This window comes from Rhineura floridana, chromosome 2 (genome assembly GCF_030035675.1).
Source record: "Rhineura floridana isolate rRhiFlo1 chromosome 2, rRhiFlo1.hap2, whole genome shotgun sequence".
NCBI lineage: Eukaryota > Metazoa > Chordata > Lepidosauria > Squamata > Rhineuridae > Rhineura > Rhineura floridana.
In genome coordinates, this window is record NC_084481.1 from 225,427,044 (window position 1) to 225,453,208 (window position 26,165).

General features: G+C 46.2%; 1 protein-coding gene across 1 annotated transcript; it reads left to right on the forward strand.

Annotated features, from left to right (window-relative positions):
• Positions 1-5,310: 5,310 nt before the first annotated feature.
• On the forward strand, positions 5,311-19,539 carry GPHB5 (glycoprotein hormone subunit beta 5). The gene is made up of 3 exons (XM_061612823.1): positions 5,311-5,385; positions 11,103-11,307; positions 19,351-19,539. The coding sequence occupies exons 2-3, from the start codon at positions 11,104-11,106 to the stop codon at positions 19,537-19,539; spliced, it is 393 nt and encodes a 130-aa protein (XP_061468807.1). The 5' UTR covers positions 5,311-5,385; position 11,103.
• The last annotated feature ends 6,626 nt before the right edge of the window (positions 19,540-26,165 follow it).

Consider the following 26,165-nt stretch of genomic DNA (forward strand, 5'->3'; position numbering starts at 1 on the left):
ACCAGGGGACTGGAAACAAAGCCCTATGAGGAGAGACTGAAAGAACTGGGCATGTTTAGCCTGGATAAAAGAAGACTGAGGGGAGATATGATAGCACTCTTCAAGTACATGAAAGGTTGTCACATAGAGAAGGGCCGGGATCTCTTCTCGATCGTCCCAGAGTGCAGGACACAGAATAATGGGCAGGAAGCCAGATTTCGACTGAACATCAGGAAAAACTTCCTGACTGTTAGAGCCATACGACAATGGAACCAATTACCTAGGTAGTGGGCTCTCCTATACTGGAGGCATTCAAGAGGCAGCTGGACAGCCATCTGTCAGGAATGCTTTGATTTGGATTCCTGCATTGAGCAGGGGGTTGGACTTGATGGCCTTACAGGCCCCTTCCAACTCTACTATTTTAAGGTGCCTCAGAATGATTGATATAGTGAAGGTGAAAGAGTGAGTGAAGAGGAGTGGGTGTTTGTGTATCGGAGGAGAGGGAAATGAGCGAGTAACAGGATGGAGAAGGGGGGGAACGTCTGTGCAGTTACCGGCCGAAAACCGAAGGAAAGGAAGTGGCATTAGAAACCTAGGAACCTTGTACTGAGTCAGACTGTTGGTCCATCTAGCTCAGTATTGTCTACACTGACTGGCAGCAGCATTCCAGGGTGTCAGGCAGGAGCCTCTCTCAGCCCTAGCTGGAGGTGCTGGGGTTTGGACCAGGGACCTTCTGCACGCAATGCAGATGCTCTGCTACTGACCTACGGCTTTAACAGATTGTGGATGGAGAGGAAGCAGAGGGGGTGCGGCGTGGAAGCTGCAGGAAAGACCAGCTGGCAAGCTCTGGCTAAGAAGCTAAGAGCAAAAGGGGGGGGAGAAAATATAAGGGTATATAGAGTGGACTGGGGGGCAATCCCTCAGAGGCAGGTAAAAGAGGTGGCAGGTAATGTTAAGACAGGAGTTGCCTGCACTTGCAAGAGAAAGAGGCTGAGTGGGATCCTGACATTAAATAGAGCATTTTGACACAGTGCCTAAGGATGACAGGAGTCCTGCGCTCAAGAGAGTGAGAGGCTCGCCGGGTGACCCTGATAGAGAAGAAATGCACTGAGGTTCTGAAGGCCCTCGGGACCCTCAAGAGAGGTTGCAGGGAGATGTCATCCCTCACACCTGGCCATAATACTGAGGCTGGTCCAGGGGGCGGCCCGGGCGATCTGCTTCCTCCTCCTCAGCCTCATTCCTGCCCTTGTAGAGCTGGTGACTCAGGAAGGAGGAGACTAGAACGAGTTGGCTCTGGCTGTTCTTGGGTCAGGCACTGCCTACTGTTGGGCTGCCCTGCTTTCTGCTCTACCAATCCCAATGGGCACCATCCAGAACCTCTGCAGAGTCCTGGCACCACTCTGATTCAACATAATTTAAGAACAAGGCTGCTTTCACACATGGGGCTAATAGCGCTAGTTTAGCGGATTAGAAAGGTAGCGCTTCTGTCCCGATTTCTAAAATCTGTTTTACACTGCAGTACCTCTTGCGATAAGGAACAGTGCTTTTTCAGCTGATATAGTGGCATTTCATGCAACTGTCTTTTACACAGCTTGTTTTCGTCCCTCACCCATGCACACTGTTCCCCACTGTCCCATCGCCATGCAAGCTCTCTCCTTTAGGATCTCACTTTTTAAATTGTTTTAGTTGTATCAAGACGGGGGTGTGTGGGAAGTGCTGCTGCTATCTGCGCTGATGCCGGAATACCGGTACAATGTTCATCAGGCAAAAAAGAAACAACACCTGCGCAAGTAAAGGGCGGGAATGCATTGCATGCTGGGATGCCTGTCATGTGAGTGGCAGCAGCTAGTGAAACAATCCCGCGATCTTCCAGGTTCCCAGTCTTGCAAACGGGTTATTTCTGGTGTCATTTATTGCAGAAATTAATGCTACACTTGCACTACATTCCACCAGAATTCCGGAGCTATCCGGTATGTCGTGTGAAAGCTCAATTATAATGCGCAAATTAAAAGGTAAAGGTGTCCCTGCACTTATAGTGCGAGTCGTTTCCGACTCTTCGGGTGACGTCTTGCGACGTTTACTAGGCAGACCGTATATATGGGGTGGGATTGCCAGTTCCTTCCCCGGCCTTTCTTTACCCCCCCAGCATATGCCGGGTACTCATTTTACTGACCATGGATTACCAGGTTAGAAAACATCAGAATAACAGAATAAAGTGTAGTGTGAAAGCACCCTAAATAGCACTGCCCCACCCCAACTACAGGATCAGTGACAATCTGCATGTGTGAATGAGCCGTCAATGACAGAGCACCACTGATGAAACTGTCAGGTCATCTCATCCCATGATGCTTTCCCATCAAGCCGGTCCACACCTTCAGCTGGCTGTCCTCGAAGGTTTGGATGCAGACAGATCAAGGTCCAAAGCAAGGCTGGGGAACCTGTGGCCCTCCAGATGTTGTTAGAATCCAACTCCCATCAGCCCTCATCATTGTGGCCAATGGTCAGGGATGATGGGCGTTGTAGTCCAGCAACATCTGGAGGCCAAAGATTCCCTAGCCCTGGTCCAAAAGGTCAAGGCAGATGATGTGGCTGAAGACAGGCTGGGGGTGGTCAGCCTCTGGAGCAGGGAAGGGATGATTGAAAGGGTGAAAATAAAGCACTGGTTATACATTTACTACACACGGAATGTTTCACAGTGGCATGCTTTTGGAAGGATCTTTCGGGAGCTAACATAGAATATTGGTATAAGCTGGTCTGGAAGGAAGCATTGTTGGATGAACTAACCCAAAGACTCAGAGTCTCTAGAGGTCAAAGTAAAAGAGAGAATTTTATTGTACAGCCATGAGAGTGGCTGTATACTATAGCCAGCGTGGATTTTTCACATTCCACAATGTTAAATTGAAAATATCCCCCATGCCATTTCAAAACAAAACAAAACCGTACAAAACCTATAGTCCTGAACTCAGAAATGCTTGCTTAACAACCCTCTAAATTTTCATGGCGATACATAAAACAGAACAGAGAGTTCAAAGTCTAAAAAGAGAGGAAAAAACCCAGAGCCCTTTTAGACTTTTTTCTGTCATATAATCTGTTGAAATTCATTAAAAATCAGTCATGTTCACAGAGTACCTGGAATCCTATTACTGACCTTGCCCCATACGCTGACCTTCATCTTCTGCAGTTTAAAAGTTAAAAAAACGCCTGGCTGATTTTTAGTTAATTTAAGAAATTTTGCATTGAACTGAATGATAGTGTCGGGCATGCTCAGTAAGAACCAACTGTCAGTGTTCTAAAAGCCAGACTCACAGTTGCTGGGCTTGGCTAATCAGGGGGCCACACCCACGCCAGACTTTGATTTCACTTGAGACAGTCATGGCTTCCCCCAAAGAATCCCGGGAAGCGTAATTTGTGAAGGGTGCTGAGAGGAGACTCCTATTCCCCTGACAGAGCTCCAGCTTGAGTCTTGGGTTCAAATCCATGCTGTCTGCTTACACTTTTTCATTTATTCTATTGGAAGCAACCTGATGGGATGGGTGAGTAACCTTCCAGAGGTACAATGACTAGTTAAGTACCGGATGATCTCTTTTCACCTTCTGAGCTTGGTTAGGAGGCTGGAATAGATAGTTTTTATGACCGATGGTGTATTTTAATCTCGATCCTGAATCCACATAGGTGCCCTAAGCAAACGTGCTCTGTGCACATCAGTTTGGCAAAAGAGTAAGGTGGTTGGCACAATTGTGGATTGCCTGTGTGTCTGTCTGTCTGTCTGTCTGGGAGGTCATCAGCAGAAGGTCAGATGAGTGCCTGGCAGTAATGTTGGGGACAAGTTGGTGTTGAAAGTGACAGAGCAACTACTCTGCATGCAGAAGGTCCCAGGTTCAATCCCCAGCATCTCCAGGTAGGGCTGGGAGAGATTCCTGACTGAAATTCTGGAGATCCACTGCCATTCAGTGTAGATAATACTGAGCTAGATGGACCAGTAGTCTGATTCAGCATAAGGCCACTTCCTATGTTCCTGAGTCATGTCTCATAAGCCATGGCGCTGCCATTCAGCACTGCAATTGTCAGGGCAATGCTTGCAAAAAGCAATTAAAAGGGGGGGAATCCACTGAATTCATATATATGCATATACACACATGTATATGCATATACATGCATGTATAATGCATATACATGCATCTGTATATGCAGGAAATATTTTCACCCAGTTTATATATATATAGTTTGAAATGAAGGATTTCACCTTTGACTTCCTTCCCTCTCTCTCTCTCTCTCTCTCTCTCTCTCTCTCCCTCTCTCTCTCTCTCATATACATTTAATTCTCTTACCCTTTTTTGAACTATATATGCCTACAAGACACAAAAGATTATGCCTGATTGACTATACAAGGGAAAGCAAGCAGTTCCTTCATTTCACGTTGCTTCTACCTTGATTTCTCTGCATATGGGAAGCTCTTTCTTTGGAGGTGGGGTGGGGATGGATGAATCTGTCATTTCTGGTTTTCCTTAACTTCTAATTTTTAACTCTAAGTTCAGTTCTTCACATTTCCCCACCAGTCTGCACTTTTTTAAAAATATGAAATTCCTCAGGAGAATTCATCAGGATTTTAGTTTGCATTTCTCAAGATATGCATATTTTTGCATGCAATTTTGCCTAATATTTTTGCCAGCCATTTCCCCAAATAAAGAACAGTTTTGTATGTTTATTTACGCTTATCCTGCGCACAGGAGTCATCTGTAATGGCCATTCTTCTGGAGAAAGACAGACCAAGCCATTTCTTGGTGATTTGAAACGTTTACACGGTTACCTTAGGATAATCACTGCACACAACTGAAAATGTGGAATCCTCCCCAATACTCTCTCACACACAAAAGAGCCATGAGGGTGAAATTTAACCCAAGGTTTCTGTTTGCTGGTTCTCTCTTTTTCACATGACTGGTTGAGTTCTTACTTCTCTTGGATGATGGATACCTGCGAGTGCGACTTTGCACCATTCTAAATTGCAAGAGGTTGAAAACACCACAAAGGAGGGGAAAAGCCAGTGACCTGCTCATTTTTTCCTTACCAGGCTCCTGCGGCCCCACCAAGATGCTTCCTTTTGTTCCAGCTTGGTGATGCTAGGGAGAAAACAATATCTCTGAACTTAATGAGCATTGGGAACAAGAGCCTTCTTTTTCTAACCCATTGCCTTTGATGCTCCTGCATGTTCATGTAAGGATCTGCCTCCATTGTGATTTGACTGACACGGCCTTTTCTATAAATTTGAGCAATTAAGCAGCCTAGGAACAGCTGGTGAGGAGCTCTGCTGAGAGCCAACACTGACGGAGGAGGCTGCCGTCTCCCAACTTGGCAACCACTGTCTTTCAGAGCCGCAGCAGGAGAAACGACTGGCATTCCTCAAGCTAGGTAAGAGAGCTTGCTGTCTTTTGGCTAGACGTAAGTCACTGTTTCAGCTCCTTCTGAGGCAACTAGTAGGTAACAACAAAAGAAGGCAATTGACGGCCACAGAAATATCTATGCATCAATTTCTTTTTTAAAAAGAGATGTGAGAAAAATAGCTCAGCTTTCAGATTTGGAGAAAGTCCCACCTGTCCCCCAGAATAATTTGAAACTTGTGGTCCCTCAGAAGTTCTTGGACTACAGTTCCCATCAGCCCCTGCCTGGATGGCCAATGATCGGGGTGATAGGAGTTGCTGTCCAACAGCATCTGGAGATCCATAGATTTCCCATCCCCGATATAAGAAAATATGACAGGGCCTTCCCGGTATGCTAGTACACCAAACACGGTCAAAACCGTCCCATCAGCCACAAACAAACCCACCTTTTCCAAAGCTCTGGTGTTCTTATAGTACTTCCATCTATTCTGGATTCATATTAAAATTAATTTTAATGGAAAGCGAGCAACTTCGATAGAATGAGTGGATTGTGCAGCACAATTCTATGCATGTTTACTCAGAAGTAAGTCCCACTCTGTTCAGTGGGACTTATCCTAGGAAAGTGCACATAGGATTGCAGATGAAGTTGTTATCCTAATCAATTTAGTGTGGTGTAGAGGTCAGAGGGAAGCTGGGGAACCCCTGGCCCCCCAGCTGTTATTGAATGACAACTCTTATAATCTGTGATCATTGGCCATAGAGCTGATTGAAGCTAGAGTTCAACAACATCTGAAGGGCCACAGGTCCCTCACTCTTGGCTTAGAGCAGGAGTAGCCAACTTGATGCCTTCCAGGTGTTATGGACTACACCTTCCATCATCCCTGACCATTGGCTATGTTGGCTGGGGTTGATCGGAGTTGTGGTCCAATGATATCTGGATGGCACCAGGTTAGCTACCCCTGGTTTGGCACTTGGAATGAGTAGACCAGAGCTCAAGGCCCCAACCAGCCATAACCCTAGACCACTGCCTACCTCTCAACCCCACCTACCTTAGAGTTGTTGTGAGGATAAAATGAGGGACGAGAGGAATAGAACTCTGCATGCTTCTCTGAGCAACTTGGAGGAAGAGTGGGACTGAAGTATACATACTGTTATGAGCATGGGGGGGGGGCTGGAATGGATGATTTCTGTGGGTCACCTTTCCAGCCTCTGATTTGGAATCCTATGCCTGGGAGGCTGGCTCTGCTAGCCAGATGAATCTCCTTTGTTAATCAAATAGAGTGGCTAGGTAGTTAATGGTCCTATTTAGTTGCCCCGGCAACTGGTGAAAGGGGCTAGGAAGATCCTTTTTGTCATTTTAAACTCTACTGGAGGAGAGTCTCCCCCCCACTCCTGGGCAGGGAGAAGTGTGTTTGGAACTGGAAGTGGGTGTACTGGAGAACTAGGGCTGCAGGCATGCGGAGAGGCTGGCTCCCTGCATTGTGGCGATAGGATGCCCCTGCACCTAGATGGAAAAGCTGGATATTAGACTGCTGATGCCTTGAACCCCTCCATCCTAAGCTCAGGTTGGAATGTGTGTACATAAATAAACCATATTTCATAAAGACACCGCAGTCTCCGCTGGCCTTCTTCCCAAAGGAAACCAAACCCTGGATGGGCGCAGGGACCCCCCTGAAATCTCACCGCTCGGAGATTGGGGGAGGCGCGCAACACTGGTGGTTGAAGTGGGATTGAGTTTCCTAGAAGAAGCCTTGGGAGCAAGGTGTGCCTGAGTCAAGATGGAGGGGAGAACAGCATTTCTCCTGGAACAGATGAAATTGATGTTCCAGCTGGACCAGCAGCAAAGGCAGAAAGAACGCCAGGAGGACCAGCAGCAAAGGCAACAGGAGCGGCAGGAGCATTGGAAACGAATGGGAGAGATATATGAAAGCATCTTTGGAGAGAAAAAGGAGACCCCATGTGAGGAGGTGAGAGCCCTACCTGATCAGCCACTACAAGGGGTCGAGGGTGACCCAGGAGTCCAGCTGCAGAGCACCCAGATGGAGGTGGCTAAAGAGATCCAGAAAGTGGATGGGCAGCTGGAGGGAGTGGGCTGTAAGGAGTTGCAGTCAGTAGTGGAGGAAGAAGAAGTTTTGATTGTCCAGGAGCCTGCCAGGGGGGGAAACAGCAGAGAACTGGAAGTGAAGCCCCAAGATTTGAAGGAGGACAGGCTGGAAAAAGAAGAGGAAGATGCCTTCGAAGAAAGTAAAATAGAGGCTGGAGAAGAGATGCTGCTGATAGATTTCTCTGCTCCCTGTGTGCCAGCTGTGGAAGAGAAAGTGCAGGAGGAAGAAAAAGCTTCAGACAAAGGTGAACTAGAGGCTGGAGAGGAGCTGCCAGCGACTGGAGAAATGGCTGTGAAAGAAAAGGTGCAGCAGGAGAAACCTGAGAAGGGAGTTCAAATCCAAGAGAAGCTCCCAGCGCCTGGAGAGATGGGTGAGATAAAATCCCCAAGTGACTTTGTCCCTTGGGTGCCCCATAATGGTCTTGTGGGGTGGGATGCAGCTCCTATGATGGGTGCAGTCCTTGGGCGAATTCCAGCAGTGAGAGGCACCCAGTACCCAGTGAGTTTGGAGGGTAAGAGACACTGGGAGGGTTTCCTGCCTCTGTTTGGGCCCATGTTTCATACTGGAGATTGTGAGGGAGGACAGAGAAGATTTCTTTCTGCCAGCCTGGGTGGACTAGGCCAGCTAATCTTTAAGAAGATCCCCCCGGATAAAGACTTGTGGCAGAACTTTGATTTGGCGTTTGGGGCAGGAGACCAAGTAGACTGGCTTGAAGACTTTTCCCAGAGCAGAGAGTGGCAAGAACATGGCTACAGCCTGCCATGTGCTGGGGAGGAAACAAATCTGTTCCTGGAAAGGAGTCCCAACCCCCTGCAGGCAGCAGCAGGGATCAGCTTGGACTGGGAATGCCATGAAGCCCCAAGACAAAGGGCCATGTTGGCAACCGCATGGCTTCGGGGTGGGGGTTGTGCTTATGGGACTGTGTAATGCTGTTGATTTGTGCCTTTCTGCATGCTGGTGGGGATATGAGCTGTTTAATGGGTTTTTTTTAGGAATCATGCTGATAGGTTTTTTTTTTGTAATAAGATTTTAATGTTTAGGATTTGTTATTCTGTGACTTGAATTGTGGGTGTATGTACAACTGTTTGGGGCAGCAAGGAGTAAATGTACATGTGGTTGAGGGCATGCTTAAACATGTCAGGAACTCAGACAACTGCCAAGTTATGAGGACTGGGTAAGCTGTTGGATGCAGAACTGTGACTGGGAGCTCCAAGAAAGAAGAGGAAGCCCAAAGAGAGAGTAATTAATTGAAAAAGGTGCTGTAAGGGAATGGACTGTTTATGTACTTGTATGGAAATGAGACTGTAATATGACTATGCTTTTAATGATGTATATTGCAATGTCTTGCTAACCTGTATCTGTTATTTCTTGTAGGAAAAGTTGTTATTCTGTGGTTTGTTTGCAGGTCTGGGACAGACCTCTTTCAGAGAAGGGTGTTGTGTTATGAGCATGGGGGGGGCTGGAATGGATGATTTCTGTGGGTCACCTTTCCAGCCTCTGATTTGGAATCCTATGCCTGGGAGGCTGGCTCTGCTAGCCAGATGAATCTCCTTTGTTAATCAAATAGAGTGGCTAGGTAGTTAATGGTCCTATTTAGTTGCCCCGGCAACTGGTGAAAGGGGCTAGGAAGATCCTTTTTGTCATTTTAAACTCTACTGGAGGAGAGTCTCCCCCCCACTCCTGGGCAGGGAGAAGTGTGTTTGGAACTGGAAGTGGGTGTACTGGAGAACTAGGGCTGCAGGCATGCGGAGAGGCTGGCTCCCTGCATTGTGGCGATAGGATGCCCCTGCACCTAGATGGAAAAGCTGGATATTAGACTGCTGATGCCTTGAACCCCTCCATCCTAAGCTCAGGTTGGAATGTGTGTACATAAATAAACCATATTTCATAAAGACACCACAGTCTCTGCTGGCCTTCTTCCCAAAGGAAACCAAACCCTGGATGGGCGCAGGGACCCCCCTGAAATCTCACCGCTCGGAGATTGGGGGAGGCGTGCAACAATACATACAAATAACTCAAAGTAGCCTTGGGTGCAAAGTTGGGCCATTTTGCATGAGTGTGATTTGAAAGAAACTGAACCCAGCTTCTGAAATGTCGGCAGTAGTATTAACAGGTCAGTAATGACTTCTAATTAGACTCTATGTCACTGTTGTGGAAGAGAAATCTGCTGCTCCCAAACTGGATTTTGGGTTTTGTCAAGACTTCCATATTCATCAAGCCCTCTTTCACCCCAATATGTAAAATTAAGGCCTATTTAGGCTTGCTCTGCTCTAAAAACCTTAAACTGTCATTCCCCCTTCCTCAGGAATCCTGGAAACTGTAGTCCTTTGACACAGAATCTAAGGATCACTGACACAAAACTCTCATCATGTCACCAGACTACAATTCCCAGGAGGTTTCTTTTTTTTTGGGGGGGGAGAGCAACTGAGAATAATATGGTTGCAAAACTGGTATATATTTCTAGAATGGGTAGGGCCCAGCAGAGCAACTCTGTATAAGCTAACTAAAATGCCAGTCCCATTGACTTCATTGGGGCTTAATCTGAGCTGAGGATTGCAGTCTCAGACATGCAGTGAAAGAGATGTTGCATTGTCCGATGCTGGAAGCCTCTTTGAAATGTAAAACAGAAAGGGCTCTAATAATAGCGGGTGGGTGGGTGCACACCAAATATTTGATAGTGCCGATTTTGGGGTTGAAATGAGCCATTTTGGTGGAAGACATTTGTTGGGTTGTGAAAATGCTCACTTTTTACGTCTTGCTTTATTTCTTTTACATAATTGACATCCTGCCCCCTTCAGCATCATTTTGTTTTGTACCATTGTTTTCCGTGGCTTTTGCTGCTTCAGTATCTCCTCTGTCTGCTGCTCCTTCTGCCTTCCTGAATCATCCCATGTAGGGGAGATGGACAGGATGATATGGTGACATCATCATATATCAGTGAATAAAACCCCAGCCAATGATAGCCAGGCTTGGCCACGTGATTCATATATTATTTGTTTTACTATATTATAGCTAATTCTCCCCCATCCTTCAAATAATTCCCAGGGCAGCTTGATAACATCACCTGTTCATGTCACTGAGGGCAAATGAGGGTAACTGAAGGTCACTGAAATGAGTCAGTGATCTTCTTTTTTTTTTTTTGGCAGGCTGCAGAGGAGCTGTTTTTCAGCACTGGCCAAACTGTTCACCAAAACTACTCATTAGATTAGAGCAAGGCTGTTGTCATGAGCAGATGACCCAAGATAAAGCAACAGCAGAGCTTGGAAAAGTTACTTTTTAAAACTACAACTCTCATCGGCCCCAGCCAGCATGGCCACTGGATTGGGCTGATGGGAGTTGTAGTTCAAAAAAGTAACTTTTTCAAGCTCTGAACAGGGTGTGGATGAAGCACCATAGAAGTTATCTAAGGATCTAGAGACAGCAACATAGGGATCTTGATTGTGCGGAAGAGAGAGGGGGAACCTGTGGCTCTCCAAATGTTGTTGGGCTACAACTCCCATCATCCATGACCATTGGCTATGCAGGCTATGGCTGATGGGAGCCGAGTCCAACACTACCTGGAGGGCCACAGGTCCCCCTCTTATCCTGATGTAGAACCGCCCCAGCCCAGCTTTTTTTAACAACCCTCCATCTTTGCTCACAGGATGAAGCTCCAAAGGGTGGTCCAAGGCTCTCTGCTTCTCTTCATCCTGGCCAGCTGTGTCGGTGCCGCCAAGCCTTCCGCCATCAACCTGCAGACCTTCACAGGCTGTGCCGTGCGTGAGTTCACTTTCCTGGCCAAGAAGCCTGGTTGCAAGGGGATGCGAATTACCACGGACTCCTGTTGGGGACGTTGCCAGACTTGGGAGGTGAGCGTCTGCCATGCAGGGGGTTGCCCAGTGGGCACAACATTGCCCTCTTGGCCAGCTGCTAGCGTTACATAGGCGCATAGGAAGGCGCCTTGTGCTGAGCCAGACCGTTGGTCCTTCTCTCTCAGTATGGTCTACACAGATGGTCTCTCCCATTCTTATCTGGAGATGCTGGGGATTGAACCTGGGACCTTCTGCATGCACAGCAAGTGCTCTGCCACTCAGCTACAGCCCTTCCCCATCCACTAGAGGTAGTGGACGAAAGGGGAGGCACCATAGCTCAGTAGCAGAGCTCATGTTTTGCATTCAGGAAGTCCCACGTTCAACCCTTGGCACCTCAGCTTAAAACGTTTAGGTCGCCTGTGATGTGAAATACCTTCCTCTTCGTGAGACCCAAGAGAGCCACTGCCAGTCAGAAAAGACAATGCTGGGCTAGACAGATGATGAGATCATACCACTTTAGACACTTTCCCCAATGAATCCTGGGAACTGTAGTTTGTCAAGGGTGCTGAGAGTTGTTAGGAGACCTCTGTCCCCTCCACAGAGTTACAATGCCAAGAGTACTCTGGGAAGAGAGGCTGATAGTTAAACCACTCTGGGAACAGCAGCTCTGTGAGGGGAAGAAGGATCCCCTAACACCGCTCAGCAACTCTCCCTTAACAGACTATGGTCCCAGGCTATGGTCTAAAGGCACATAAGGCCACTTCCCTACTGAAGCTAAGCAGGGTCGGGTCTGGTCAGTGCCTGGATGGGAGACCGCCTGGGAACCATATGTAAGCTGCCTTGGGTTTCATGAAAAGAAAGGCGGGGTATAAATGTAATAAAGAAAGAAAGAAACTACACTTCCCAGGATTCTTTGGAGGAAGCTGTTACTGTTAAAGTAGTACAATAATGTGTGAAATATAATGATGAAAGGACTCTGACAGATGCCTGCACTCCCAATTCACACGACACACGACTGAGCAGGAAGCGGAAGAGAGTGAGGCTGTGAGCACACTAGTCGCCTACAGCAAAGCGTTTCCACTGGCCACACCTGGAGGGGGAAAGGGTTGATCTGCCAATCAGTTGCAAAACCTCTTTGGAGCAAATTAAAAAAAATGCACTCAAGTGGCTCCCACCAGGTTTTACAGTAAAAAGGGATGGGCTTTGACTAGTGCCGTGTGCCCCCGTTTTCATTAAAGAGAGGTGGAGAAGCACTGGGACCAGAAGAACAGTGAGTGTGTCAGCACCTGAGAACATTGAGGGAGACTCCCAGAAGGGAGGAAAAGTGGGGTGGGGGGTGGGGGCAACAGAGAAGAAATTCTGGCAAAGGACCAGGACAGCTGAGAGAGAGTAATGAGGAAAAAAGGATGGGGAGGGGTAAGGGGAGGGGTAAGGAGAGCTACCAAAGGAATTTGGGGGAGGACAATGAAAAGGGGGGAAGAAGAAGAGTGACAGGACAGAAGGGTCTTGGGCTGTCATCCCTAGAGGCGAGCTATTAAGAGGTGGAAGGGGGAAGAAGCAGACAGGAGAGAGCACAGTGTGTATAGGACGAAATAAACGTAGTGGAGTCCTATGATAAAGGGGACAACAGAACTTTTTGAGAAGTTCCTCACCAGGGGATGCTCTTAGCACAAAAGACCACCTGGGGTCTGAGGACTCCTGGGACCAGATGTGGGGACGGAGCTGACATAGTGCTTTAAATATATGGTGCAGATGGTGCCTTCGATATGAGACCTGCTTCCCTTGTTCCTAAAAGGTCTGTTTATTTTTCTGAATATCTTAAAAAAGGGGTGGGGAATCATCCATAATCAGGGCTAGGTATACAGCATAGTAAATACTACTACTACATAGGAAATACTACTACTACTACTAATCTTAAGTGATCCAAATTCTGCACAAAGAAAAGCTTAATTCGGCAACCAATATAAATTATGAAAAAAGAAGAAATCGTCACAATTTCTCTACTTTGCACAATTCATTCTGGCTTTTCTAGTCCCGGGGAGGCAAGGATACTAAAGCCTGACTGCCAACTACCTGAAAAACATATTCAGCCATCTCCTTGGCTTCAGGCTATTCAGCAGGCATCTCCCACAAACCTGAAAACATATCTGCAGAGCCATAAGGGTTAGAAATGCACTTCTGTTTTTACATGACAGCTGAGATTCTCAGAAAGTGGAATTCTGGGACCAATGCTGCATTCTCACGGAAATGCATCATGTACATATATATACAACATACAGTATATATGTAAAAGGTAAATGTGTCCCCGCACTTGTAGTGCGAGTCGTTTCCAACTCTTAGGGTGACGTCTTGCGTCGTTTACTAGACAGACCGTATATATGGGGTGGGATTGCCAGTTCCTTCCCCGGCCTTTCTTTACCCCCCAGCATATGCCGGGTACTCATTTTACTAACCATGGATGGATGGAAGGCTGAGTGGACCTTGACCCCTTTTACCAGAGATTTGACTTCCTCCTTCCGTTGGAATCGAACTCTGGCCGTGAACAGAGCTTCAGCTGTGTTACTGCCGCTTACCACTCTGCGCCACGGAGGGCCTTCAGTATATATGTAGTCCCACTGTAATGAAGTTTTATTAATATACACATTAAAGAGCAAACAGCAGTGTAGTGGCAAATTCAGAAGTGCAGGGTCCCTTCATGTTAATCACAGCTATGCCCCTCCCCACTTTTTTTGCTGTGGGGTTGAGAATGAGATCTTTGTTAATGTCTAGGAACCAATAAGCATGAAAGAGGAGAGTGTTAGCACTGAGTCTTCTCAGTGTTTGACTCACCTCCTTTCACCCTGATTGGCTCCAATCAGCAGGAAAGGACAAGGAAGCATTTTAGAAGACTCTTCTCAGTGGCTAACACTTTCATGCTGATTGACTTGTAGGATGCTGGAGACATAGGGACTTTGCTGGGACCCTGCTCTCAAAAAAGTAAAGGGTGTAAGACCCTCCGAGACCCCACACGACCACACCCCTGAGAGCAAATGGATATAAAATACAATTTCTTTCCTTATAATCTGCCTCCTGTGTAGTGTAGTGTAGTGGCATGAAATGACTCGACTGTCGTTGCCATGCAGTGACTGAAGGAGAATGGGCCCAATCAACCATGTAAACAAAGGCTGCAACTAGGCTGGCTGCTTAGGCATTGTTGGATAAAGTTGCATAAAATATGTTAACTTGTTGGTATAGATACAAATATAGAAAAAATGACTACAATTTAAAGAGAAATGTGATACATCTCACCATTGTGGGGAAGACGGCAAGCAGGTGACCGATCTGCCTGCTTAGTCTGCTGTTCAGCTGCTCGCTGTTGATGGCCAGCTTCAAAGTCCCTCCTGTTCAGTAGTAGATGGTGTGGTGGAGTGGCTGTGCTCAACTGACCTCCCAACAGCTGAGTTGCCGCTGCTTACTGGGAAGGAGAGGAAGGAGGGGTGAGGTGGCAGGGAGGCCTGCATGTTCTGCTCCTGCTCTTCCTTCTTAGACTCCTTTATCTTTAAACTGGAGTTGGACTGGACAGTCCTTCAAATAGAGGACTATCCTCTGTAAAGCAGGACACATAGCCACCTTACTTGGCACTAGGGATGGGCAAATCTGAATTTTGGTTTCTCTCAGTTTCTCACTCTTGCAATCTTAAGTTCATTTCTCTACATTTCCACATAAGTTTGAGTTTTTTTTAAAAGAAAACCCATGGAAATTCATCATGAATTTCTTCTGATACACACATTTTTGTATGCAATTTTGCCTAACATACACATTTCTGCGAAGCAATTTCTCCTAATATAATGCATTTCCCCCATACTATTTACATTAATATATGCATTTTTATGCACACTGTACCCTAATTTATACATTTTTGTACTCATTCCTTGGCTGGTGACTGCGCTGCAAAATCTAGAGAAGTGCACATTTTGAGAAATGTCAGACACCAGTAACTCTGAACAAAACGTTCAGGTATTGTGCAAATTGGTAGGTTTGTCTGTAAACACTAATTGAATCAAATTTCTCTCCCTGTCCCTGCCTGTAACTTTCCAGAGCCTTCAGTAGCTTGTTCTGGCACACTAATAGCTGACATCATTGGTTACCCACATATCTGAAGTGAGATTCCATCTCTTATGAGCATCAGGGTTTTTTTTAAATTCCACGTGGCAGGTTCCCCCCCCCCCCAATTTTATTTCTTTTTCAGGAAGCTTTAGAGGTTGCATGGCAAGATATATTCCAAAGCAAGAACTTAATGTTCTCATTATATAATTTTGAAAGCCTCTCACGGCTTAAACACTTAAGGGGAAATAGTCCTCTGTTATTCCACCGACAGAAAATTCCTCAGGGATTAAAATAGAGCCCCTGATTCACGAGTGATACCTTTTATTCCATATCCCAATAATGTCTGTTTCTAATTTTGGTTGCCTCAGAGTTGTGGTAATTGTGCTGTAGGTGTTGGTGGGTGGGTGGGTGTGACAGAATGGGGCAAGCAAGTCCACACACATTGCGCAGAACAAGATAGTGACTAATTTTAGCCTCCCTTTCGTTTCAGGCACCAGTAGTAAGATGCCTAATTTCCCACATAGTCATGGGAAACCCCTGTCAGAATTTTGCTGAATGAGAGCAACAGCGAGAGCAAGCGCTTGTGATGGAGAAATATATGCTTTAATTGTGACTTTTTTCAATGTAGAAATTCAAAGTATTGGATAGAAATGGCAAAGCCCACAAACCAGTAGAGGCCTTCTGAAAGAACACTCCGTCTCCTTCACAGATGTGAGGAAGTGCTTCTTCACACAGCACATAGTGAAACTATGGAAATCACACCCACAGGATGCAATAATGGCCACCAACTTGGATAGCTTTATAAGAGGATTAGGCAAGTTCATGGAGAGCAAGGCTATCAGTGATCACATTGGCTATATTCTACCTCCGCAGGCTTTTGAATATTGGTTGCTGCAGAGCTTGGAAAAGTTACTTTTTTAAACTACAACTCCCATCAGCCCCAGCCAGCATGGCCGCTGGATTGGGCTGATGGGAGTTGTAGTTCAAAAAAGTAACTTTTCCAAGCTCTGGGTTGCTGGGAATACAGGTGGGAAGAGCACTTTTGCACTTGCGTCCTGCTTGCAGGGTTCCCGGAGGCATCTGGATGGCCACTGTGAGAACAGGACGTCGGACTAAATGGGCCTCTGGCCAGATCTAGCAGAGCTCCTCTTATGTCCTTATGCATTCACTAGTCATGGGAACTGAATGCATGATTTCTGAGAACGTGCCTGGCTAGCTCTGCATCTAGACACAAATGTGCCTGCCTGCCATGGCCCCAGCAAACTCATGAGATGCCATCTCTGCTGTCTTTCTGGTGCCTTTTGAAGACTTTCCTCTTCCAACAAGCCTTTTAAGTTGAGACCTATCCCAGTCTGTGTCTGTGTTAGAATTGCTTTTAATATGTCTTTTAATATCTTTAACCCTTTTTAAAAGATGTTTTTAAAGTTTTTTTAAAAATGTTTTTAACGTTGTTTTGTTTTAATGTATTTTAAGGTCTTTTAATGATGATGTTTTAAAGATCCTCCCTGGCGCAGAGTGGTAAGCGGCGGTAACGCAGCCGAAGCTCTGCTCACGGCCAGAGTTCGATTCCAATGGAAGGAGGAAGTTGAATCTCCGGTAAAAGGGGTCGAGGTCTACTCAGCCTTCCATCCATCCGTGGTCGGTAAAATGAGTACCTGGCATACGCTGGGGGATAAAGAAAGGCCGGGGATGGAACTGGCAATCCCACCCCATATATACGGTCTGCCTAGTAAACGTTGCAAGTTGTCACCCTAAGAGTCAGAAACGACTCGCACTACAAGTGCGGGGACACCTTTACCTTTTTTAATGATGTTTTAAAGTGTTTTTAGTGATTCTGTTTGCCGCCCTGGGTTCCTGCTAGAAGGAAGGGCGGGGAATAAATAAAATAATAAATAAATAAATAAATAAATAAATGATCAGTATCAGTATGAAGGGGGCCTATGCGCACGTGTACGTGTGTAAGGTTCCCTCTATGGATACTGAATGAGTAAACAGGACAGTGGTCAGGCTCTATAGCAGAGACAGGGAACTTGTGGCCCGTTACAGGTTGCTGGACTCTAATTCCCAGCATCCCTGACCATTGGCTCTGCTGGTGGTGGCTGATGGCAGCTGGAGTCTAACAACATTTGGAGGGCCACAAATTCCCCATCCCCACTCTGTAGTAAAGTAGCATCCTTTATTTAGTAGTGAGACAGGATTTTCTAGAATGCCTATGACAGAGCAATACAATAACACAAGCAAATGGAGAGAGACTCATTGCTTCTTTTCCTTGCAGGTATACATTGTTATTTGATTATTGTCAGTATAACATAATAAATGAAAATGTGAGTGCATCCTGCTTAAAATTGGGTAGGGCAAGTGGGGCCTGGATAAAGTGCCTTGGGTGGGGCAAGGGATGGAAAAAGGCATTGTTTTCTATTACACCCTGCATTTATCTCATTTCCATGCCGCTGCAGTTCATCTTATACCAAAAACTATTTTATTCATCTTGCTGTCTGCTGTGGCAGAATTATGTTACATAATTAATTACATAACTTGTGTAAATTACATTATCATGACATTGTTCCACCCCATACATTTCAGTGCAAAGGAAACACAATGCAAATGGAAGGGGGAATGGAATTGGTTAAGTATTGTTTGCAGACTGAAAGCAGCAGCAACAACGAACACAAATCGTATTCACTGGATTGATTTCCATTTCAGACATGGGACTGCTTAGCGAACATGGGCAATTTCCACTCCCATTTCTATTTTCGTCGGAATTCTCCAGCATTCCCCAGTGGGGCTAAGCTGGCCTCTGAGCCAGTGGCTCATTAAGTGTGCCAATGACCAGCAAACAGCAGCTTTTGACTGCAACCCAACTCTGCGAGTCACGGGAACATAGAATTGTTGTCTCGGTCACTTTGCCACATTCATAGAACTTGCTTCCCTTGAATATGTGCTTTCATGGTCTGAACCCAAGGTGTTTAAAAGGGTCAAGGCCTGTGGCACAAATTTGCATAAAGTTTGCATATGCTAATTCAAATGCCTCTGGGCACATTAAGAGGGCAGGTGGCTGAGGTCTCATCAGCACTGCACATTGCCGCGCACTCAGCCATCCTGTCAGCCCAAGGGCCACATTCCCTGCCAGGCAACCTTCTGGGGGCCATAAGCCAGTGGTCGGCAGAGACAGATGCAAAAGTAGGCAGGGCTATGACTGTACATTTTACCTTTGTACAGGAGGCTAGTTTTGACACACACGCACACACCCCTCTCTCTCTCCTTCATCCAAGTTGCATTATCAGCGGTCAAAGACACAGTCCAGCCAGGCAAAAACACTCCAGGAGGCTGCGAAGGAGGATCAGCAAGGGGTGTGCCTGGGAGAGTTCCGAGGGCCAGACAGAGAGGCCTGTAGGGCTGCATTTGGCCCCTCAGGCCTCAAGTTGCTGACTTCTGCTCTAAGCAAAGTTTTTAAAAGTTTGTTTTTAAAGGAGGTAACTCAGCCCTTGACCCCTGGGCCAACCCCAGACAATACCCCTGTCTGAACAAGTAAAAGGCAGCTACGGAGGAAAGGCCATAGCTCAGTGGTAGAGGACCTGTCTTGCATGCAGAAGGTCCCAGGTTCATTCCCCAGTGTCTCCATGCAGGGCCAGCGTTTGCAAATACGGGGCCAAGTTTGGAACCTTATGGTGGGTGCCTATTTCTGCGAAGCTGTGGAAACAGAAACAAGCACTGCCGCTCAAGGGTTAAAAAAGGCTCAATTCCCCCACGAGCATGCCCCCCCCGCTAAGTGCGGGGCCCCTTTGGGCCCAATCAGTCCAATTGGTATTTTGCCAGCCCTGTCTCCAGGTAGGACTGGGAGAGACTCTTGCTTGAAATCCTGGAGAGCCGCTGCCAGTCAGTGTAGACAATACTGACCTAGAAGGACCAATGGCCTGATTCAGTGTAAGGCCACTTCCTATGTTCCTGTGTTCCATATGTCCAGACAGCCATCCTTATGCTAAAGTTTCTTCCCCCCCCCTCTTTTGTGGTCAGAAACCATTGCTGCATCCCCCTTACATCGAAGCGCACCATCGGGTCTGCACTTACAACGAGACCAAGCTGGAAATGGTGAAACTGCCAAACTGCGCGGCCAACATCAGCCCTTTCTACACATACCTCAAGGCCATCCGGTGTGACTGCGGCATGTGCCTCACCGAAACCACAGAATGCGAGTCTGCCTGAACCCTCTGCACAAGTGCTGCAGCACAACCTGATCTGGGCCACATTTGGCCCCAAGGTGAAGCTGCAGTAGGATGATGGTGGCGGTGGTGTAAATCAGGGTGGAATGTAGTTGCTTGGCTCTGAAATTTCTCTCTCTCTCCCCCCCATGGCTCTTATTTAGAGAACAGCAATGAAGGCGTCCCAGCAACCTGCAGTCTTCACGGTCCATTTGGTACAGCCACACCTTTGAGGCTCTACAACCTGTCATCCATACATATAGGAACAGAGGAAGCTGCCTTATACTGACTCAGATTGTTGATCAGTCTACCTCAGTATTGTCTACGCCAGGTGCAGGGAACGTTTGGGCCTCCAGGTGTTGCTGAACTACAATTCCCATCATCCCTGGCCATTGGCCATGCAGTCTGGGGCTGATGAGAATTGTAGTTCAGCAACAGCTGGATTACAACTCCCATCATCCCCAGCCATTGGCCATGCTGTCTGGGGCTGATGGGAGTTGAAGTTCAGCAACATCTGGGGACCCAAAGGTTCACATGGTCTATGCCAGCCTTTCCCAACTAGTGGGCCACCAGATGTTATTGGACCATAACTCCCATCAGCCTCAGCCAGCATTGCCAATGGTCAGGAATGATGGGAATTGTGGTCCAACAACATCTGGTGGCCCACTAGTTGGGAAACGCTGGTCTATGCTGACTGGCAGCAGCTGCCTAGGATTTCAGACAGAGGGATCTCTCCCAACCCTACCTGGAAATGCCAGAGATTGAATATGGGACCTTCTGAATGCAAAACAGATGCTCTGTCACTGAGCTTCAGGCCTTTCCTATAAAGGCAGCACCATATTATAGTAATGAACACAATCACTATACAAGTGTGTCATTACTGACCTTCTTTTGTACTATGTTAGCATTGACGAAACTGAACCAAAACCCATTTCTCTCAGTCAAAACCAGCATGTCCACTTTGTTTTGTCCAAATAGAATGGGGTTTCCTCAGGGCCCCCTGGGCTCGGATTTTACATAAGCCTGAACTGTACCAGCAATTGCCTTGCTGTCCTTTTTGTAAAAGCTGCATTATTTATTAAACGCTGCTGTTTTGCCTGTTTAAATTGTGTGTGTGTGTGTGGGGGGGGAACTGTTCCATGACTGGGGAGAAATAATAGGTCGCTGGCAATGGTCTGTTAGCAAAAAAAGCATATAATTTCTTTCTTTTGTTCACCACCTGTTTCAATGACTGTAAATGGCCTCATCTGACCTGCAAATCAACCTGTGTTAATAATAATAATAATAATAATGCCTGAAATGACAGTAAGATTTTTATCCAGTATCTTGTTTTCCTTCTTCTTGGCAATTATTTGGCATTTTTATTCGGTGTTCAATTGGATAGCTATTTAGCCACCTTGAAGGTCCAAAGAGAAAAACAAACAATGCTACCTTTCTCCAGTCTCAAGAAAACTCATTTTCTCCTGCCATCTTCTGTCTTGGTCCCCCTCATAGTACACCAACGGCATGCTCAAACCTTTTTCTAGATATCCATTCTTTTAAACATGCCTCCTTCCTTCCTACCCCTACTCTAGCCTCAAGAGTAAAATAAAATAATTTCTTCCTCTAAGGCTGTTCTCATGCTGCACTTTATTCTGTTATTCTGAGGATTTCTTCTCTGGTAATTTGCACATATTATATTTGATCTTTCACATGGCATAAAGCTAGTTCGGGAAATCTAGTGGAATATAGTGCAGGTTTAGCGCTAATTTTCACGACAAATAATACCAGAAATAATCCGTTAGCAAGTTTGGGAACCTGGAAAATTGCAGGAGTTTTTCGCTAGCTGCAGCCGCTCACATTTACTTATTTATTCATTATTTGATTTATATCCCGCCCTTCCTCCCAGTAGGAGCCCAGGGCGACGAACAAAAGCACTAAAAACACTTTAAAACATCATAAAAGCAGACTTTAAAATATATTAAAACAAAACATCTTTAAAAACATTTTCTAAAAAAGCTGTAAAAACGTCTTTAAAAAAAGAAAAGGTTTAAAAACTTGATTGATGGATGGATTGAAGGTTTAAAAACATATTAAAAAGCAATTCCAACACAGCAATTCCAACACAGACTGGGATAAGGTCTCAACTTAAAAAGCTTAACATATGACAGGCATCCCAGCATAAAGTGTATGCCGGTCCTTTAGACACATGGGTTTCTTTTGCCTGACGAAAATTGTATTGGTATTCTGGGATAGGTGTGGTTAGCAGCAGTATTTTCCCCCCACACACCTGTGTCTGTACAACTAAAAAGAAAAACTATGTCAGATGCTAAAGGGAGAGGGGTTGCATGGTGACAGGATGAGATCTTAGATCTCCTTCACAGGGCGGCCCCAGGCATGCCGGGGCCCTCGGGCACAAGCCTGCCCCGGGCCCTGGCACTCCTGCGATTCGTGGCAGGATAGCTGCTGCGGATTGGACATCGAGAGCTCCGGAGCCCCCGCTGTTCCCTTGCTGAAACCCACCTTTCTTGGCTGTTGTGTGGTTGCGTGCGCAGTGCTGCCCTTAACCAAGATGGCACGTGAGCATCCCTGCCATGAGCCAAGATGCTGGTAGAGGCTTCAGCCCCCTAGGGAAACCTCGGCCGCCAACGTTAAGGGCAGCACTGTGCAGGCAACCGCACAACAGCTGAGATAGGTAGGTTGCAGCAAGGGAATGGCAGGGGCTCAGGAGCTCTCGGTGTGCGATTTGTGGCAGTGATTCTGCCGTGAATCACAGAAGGGGAGCGGAGGGGACCCTCAGGGGCCCCTGTAGCCCCAGAGGCCCTCAGCCAGGGCCCCACCTGGCTGCCCTTTGGACCCGACCCTACTTCTACACAGTGGGGAACTACAGTGCACATGTGTATAATGGGTGAGAGACAAAAGCAAGATGTTCATTGCATTCATGTGAAAGACATTTGCACGATATTTTGGTATATTGTCTGAAAAAGCTACTGCTCCTTAACACAACAGGCACTGCAGTGTGAAGGGAATTTTAGAAATCAGGACAGAAGTGCAACCATTTTAATCCATTAAATTTATGCAATAAGCCCCATGTCTGAAAGCAACCTACGTCTCCCCTGAACTCACATCCCCTGTGTGCTTAATAGTGATATTTGAAATACTCATGTACTCAGCACAGCAGAGCACCCCCCTTATAACCTTAAAGGTTATGCATATTTGAAAACTTCCTTGCATTTTTAAAAATTTCGTCAAGCTTGTCCAATGAAACAATCATCTCCATTTCTTCCAAGTATTCCTGGGATTACAATTGTTAGAGAGTCCATATAATTTCTGACAGACAAAATTGCAGCATGGACCTGACGTCCAACTCTAAAACATTTGGAAATCATTGAAAATATTTCTAGTGATTTTAATTATGTAATACTTTCTTTTTGGTGCCATTAAATTGCTGTCCTGGGCTCCCCTTGGGAGGAAGGGCTGGATATAAATTTAATAATAAAACAAACAAATCAAGAGTAGGAATGGAAAATTTCAGTTCTCTCAGGATCTTGTTTTTCCAATCTTATTTTTATTTATTTTTTATTTATTAAATGTATATCTCGCCTTATGGCTAAAAGGCCCTCAAGGCGGCTTACAAAACCATGAATATAACACATCATAAAGCATAAATACAATAATGCAATTCTCAAAATTAAATAACAAATAACATTATTAAAAGAAAAATTCAGTTTCCCACATTCCTGTAGCAATTTGCATTTTTTAAAAAAATCCTCTTGAAAATCCTTCATTTCAGTGCGGATATCTCCTATTTTTGCATGCTGTTTTGACTAGTATACCTTTTGCAAGCAATTTCTCTCAATATAATGATTGTTTCTATGTCATTTTTACCAGAGCTTGGAAAAGTTACTTTTTTGAACTACAACTCCCATCAGCCCCAGCCAGCATGGGCACTGGATTGGGCTGATGGGAGTTGTAGTTCAAAAAAGTAACTTTTCCAAGCTCTGATTTTTACTAATATATTCAGTTTTATACACACTTCCCCTAATTTCTGTAAACATTGGCTGGTTGGAGAGCTGCATCATAAAATTTGGGTAAGTGCAAATTTCAAAGGATAGCTGTGTTTTGGTTCTCATATTGTTCCAGAAAGGGTAAATTTGATAAATTTGGCTTTAAATGCAAACTGAATCAAATTTATCTTCCCTCCCAACTCAAGAGCCACCTGACCTGTGGTGCCTTTGGCACCACCCCTTAGTTGCCATGTTCTGCTGCAACTGAACATTTAATCAAGGCGAAGTGCGTGTAACTAAAACAATTGCACTTGTGAACTCCTTTCTTCACTTCCTCACCCTCCTTGTTGCCACTGTGTTGAATTTTAGGTTGTAAGGTGTTCGAGGCAGAGACCTGCTCGCTTGTGAAACACCATGAATGTGAGGGCGCCATACAAATAAATACTCATACAAATGAACAAACAAATAAAGACTAATTTATGGGGAAATGTGTGTCATAATGTTATTCTGTTGCCACAAAAAGAAGAGTAGCTTAAGTCTAACAAACTGATTATGGCATAAGATTTTGTGTGTACTACTATCTGCTTCATCCGATGCAGGGAGTGTTACCCTGAGCTACAGGTACGATAGAGCAGAAGTCGCCAAACCTTTGTGGGCCTGTGGTCACATCTGGCAACTGCAGAAACTACGATGGGCACCAGTCTCCCCGCAACCAAGCACGCACCACAGCCTGTTATATTGGCTATAAGAGAATGCTTTGTCAAGCTTTGTTTCAGCCGAGAGAGTGGGGAGACCTTGTGGGCACAAGGGAGGACCTCTAAGGGCGCATGGGCAAATGGTTGTGGGTGGAGGGATTGTAAACACTGAGGTCAGAAGGAAATGAAACACAGTATTACAGACAGGGATAATTCTGTTATTGTTCACAAAACAATTGCTGGGATCACAGAGACATCCTGGTATTAGATAAGATAGAATAGTTGGGAGCATATTCTTTCTTAAAGGCTAGCACCTGAATCAAATGCTCTGTCTTTCTTATGGATGGCTTGCCCTTGCTCTGAACTGTGGCTGGAATGCTCCAACCCATTGACGTAATAAACCTTAAACAAAACTATGCAAGTAAGAAGCCAGCAGGGGTGTAGGGGCTTTCCAGTGTTTTGCACTGCCTGCAGCATGTACGACTATCTGCCTGTTGGACAGAAGTCGTGGGTGTGCTCTCGGTGCAATGAGCTCCTGGCTCTCCGGGAACGACTTCATTTCCTTGAGGCCAAGGTGGTGGACCTGGAAAAGCTGAGAGAGGCAGAGAGGTGTGTGGAGGAGGCCTTCAGGGACGTTATAGCAGTGTCCCACTCCAACGATGATAGCTCTCCTGCTATCATGGAGAATGATGGTCTCGGGGAAGGAGAGCATCCAGCTGAGGAAGAGGGAAACGATCCCTTAGAAGGGACCCATTCCTTGGGGGATGAGCAGCTATCCTCTCGTGCCGAGGATATATCTCCAGGGGGTGGAGGGATCCTTGTAGTGGGTGATTCGATCATTAGGAACATAGACAGTGGGGTGTGTGATGGGCGTGTAGATCGCAAGGTGTTTTGCCTGCCTGGTGCGAAGGTTGCGGATATCACCCGTCGTTTAGATAGTTTGGTAGACAGTGCTGGGAAGGAGTCAGTGGTCGTGGTGCACGTTGGCACCAACGACATGGGGAAATGCAGCCGTGAGGTCCTGGAAGCAAAATTTAGGTTGCTAGGTAGGATGCTGAAAGCCAGGACCTCCAAGGTGGCTTTCTCTGAAATGCTACCGGTTCCACGCGCAGGACCAGCCAGACAGGCCCAGCTTCGCAGTCTCAATGCGTGGATGAGACGATGGTGTCGGGTGGAAGGGTTCGGATTTGTTAGGCACTGGGGAACATTTTGGGACAAGCCAGGCCTGTACAAAAGGGACGGGCTCCACTTGAACCAGAATGGAACCAGACTGCTGGCACTTAAAATTAAAAAGGTAGCAGAGCAGCTTTTAAACTGACTGAGGGGGGAAACCCGACAGGAGCTGAGAAAGGTCCGGTTCGGAATAAACCTCCCCCCTGGGATAAAAACCAAAGAAATGATGAAATTTTAAAAGGGGTAGGCCTAGAAGTAGGCATTGTGAGAGCAGGGGCACAGGATATAAATTCAGAAGAGCAAAATTACCACAGGCCTAACCACAAGTGCCAAAGACACTTGAAGAGAGACACTGCTTACAAGTGCCTGTACGCTAATGCTAGGAGCCTCCGAACCAAGATGGGAGAACTGGAGTGCTTGGTCTTAGAGAAGAGCATTGATATAGTGAGCATAACCGAGACCTGGTGGAATGGAGAAAACCAGTGGGATACGGTTATCCCTGGATATAAACTATATCGGAAGGACAGGGAAGGACGTATTGGTGGCGGAGTCGCTCTATACGTGAAAGAAGGCATTGAATCCAGCAAGCTCGAAACCCCAAAAGAGGCAGACTCCTCCACAGAATCGTTGTGGGTGGTGATACCGTGCCCCAGGAGGGACTTAATACTGGGAACGATCTATCGTCCCCCTGATCAAAATGCTCAGGGAGACCTTGAGATGAGATATGAAATTGAGGAAGCATCCAAACTAGGAAAGGTGGTAGTAATGGGTGACTT

What these genes read in the sequence shown, in the direction of transcription:
- GPHB5 (XM_061612823.1), top strand. Translation starts at nt 11,104, where the DNA reads ATGAAGCTCCAAAGGGTGGTCCAAGGCTCTCTGCTTCTCTTCATCCTG. An exon ending in GACGTTGCCAGACTTGGGAG is followed by an intron (nt 11,308 to 19,350) that starts GTGAGCGTCTGC and finishes TTTTGTGGTCAG; the next exon opens with AAACCATTGCTGCATCCCCC.